General features: G+C 49.6%; 1 protein-coding gene across 1 annotated transcript in view; it reads left to right on the top strand.

Annotated features, from left to right (window-relative positions):
* The first annotated feature begins 823 nt into the window (after positions 1–823).
* LOC100897709 (uncharacterized) overlaps positions 824–1519 on the top strand; it is a 7346-nt gene continuing 6650 nt past the window's right edge. Inside the window, exons 1-2 of the mRNA XM_003747006.2 lie at positions 824–829; positions 949–1082. Coding sequence (XP_003747054.2) covers positions 824–829; positions 949–1082 — 140 coding nt within the window. The remainder of the gene's footprint in view (positions 830–948; positions 1083–1519) is intronic.

Genomic DNA, 1519 nt, shown 5'->3' with positions numbered 1-1519 from the left:
GGCCCGACGCAGCAGCCTGCCCTTCGGCTTTGCGCAGACTAGGGACTTAACGAGCGTAATTGAGGACTGTTGAATCTTCATGGCATAAGATTAAGGGAAGAGACCGGTAGATTTAGCCGGGAAAGCGCCGCATCGAACCTCTGACTCTTCGGAGGTCCGACGGTCCGGAAAGGAGGCCGAGCGACCGAATTCCTCGTCTCAGATTGAAGACCGAGCTATTTTCTCGCTTCCGATACAGGATATCCTAGGGGGCAGTCTTCTTCTTCTTCTTGCGAAACTTCGTTAGTGAGGGATGCGCAATGAGATATATCTGTTTATCGGAGAAGCTGCCTCGAGTCGGTGTGCCGGCGAGAAGCATTTTTATAAACACTGCGAAGCTCCCCGGATGTATGACCGTATATATTGAAAACACCTTAATTGAAGAATGAGCCGTCCGAGCGTTGCCCCTGAGGGTTCGCCGACACCCGGCGTCTGGGACCGCGACATGGGAGGGCTTCGTCGGAAAAACAAGATGTGTCGTTGCTCTTTGCCCCGTTTTCGTCGATGATGCTTTTTCTTTTCAGATCTGGATGTCTCATCAAGATACCTAGGTACCTGACCAACAATACATGACGACTAGAAAACGACAATCCTTGCCGGGGCATCGTTCGAGGTTTCCGGCCCCGTGCTTTCTGAGCTATCGCATCGTTTTTGCATTCTTCATCATCACGGGGAAAGTTTGACAACGGTACCCAGAAGGTCAGACTTGATCTCGAAGACACGCACTACCGTTACTCATGACTAGAGCCCGTGACTTCATGCACTATAAAAACCGGAAATATGCATGCAGGTATGCCCTGAAAAGGGGCCGATATATGCATTGAAAAAGAGAAATATGCACAAAAAAATAGGAGCTTCGTTCACGTTTTATGATACTTTCTGGAATTGACTCAATCCTGCTTAATACAGGCACAATTTAGGTTACGGGTTACAGTAGACAATGAGATGCATCTTCAAATTTTCAAACGTAAAACTCTGACGACGGGCGCTGAGAAGGTGCTTCAAAATAGAGGAGCTCCTTTCAACATCCACCGACGTGATCGGTGCGTACTTGAAGCAGGCTATCTCCGAGGGGTCGCGACCAATGAGACTATCCGCGGAGCTGCCCCCCTGAAGTATGTCCGAGACATCCTTGAGAATACTGAAGCCGCCATTACGAATCACAACCGCATCGCATTTCCTAGGGACCAAGTCCCCAAGATCACCGGGTGTTTTCTTGAGATCTTTAACAAGTGCCTCGAAGATACCCACGCTTCCTACCAAAGACAGTCCCTTCGGTTCGACTTTCTCGATGGTATGCGGGAGCTCTCCGAAGTTTGCTTTTATAAGAGCGATGATTCCTTACAGAGGGCTTCCTCACCAATTGAGCAGCCGCTCCGATGCTCGCAGCGTCTTTGACGTCCAGAGCTCACAAAACCTTCGAAAATGAATCGAAGTGGTCGGCGTAATAGACGGCTGCGTTCAACCAGGTACCCCATCT

Source organism: Galendromus occidentalis, unplaced genomic scaffold (genome assembly GCF_000255335.2).
Source record: "Galendromus occidentalis unplaced genomic scaffold, Mocc_1.1 scf7180000077511, whole genome shotgun sequence".
In the NCBI taxonomy this organism is placed as follows: Eukaryota; Metazoa; Arthropoda; class Arachnida; order Mesostigmata; family Phytoseiidae; genus Galendromus; species Galendromus occidentalis.
Note: the sequence above shows the minus strand (reverse complement) of the source record. Positions and strands in the feature narration are given on the sequence as shown.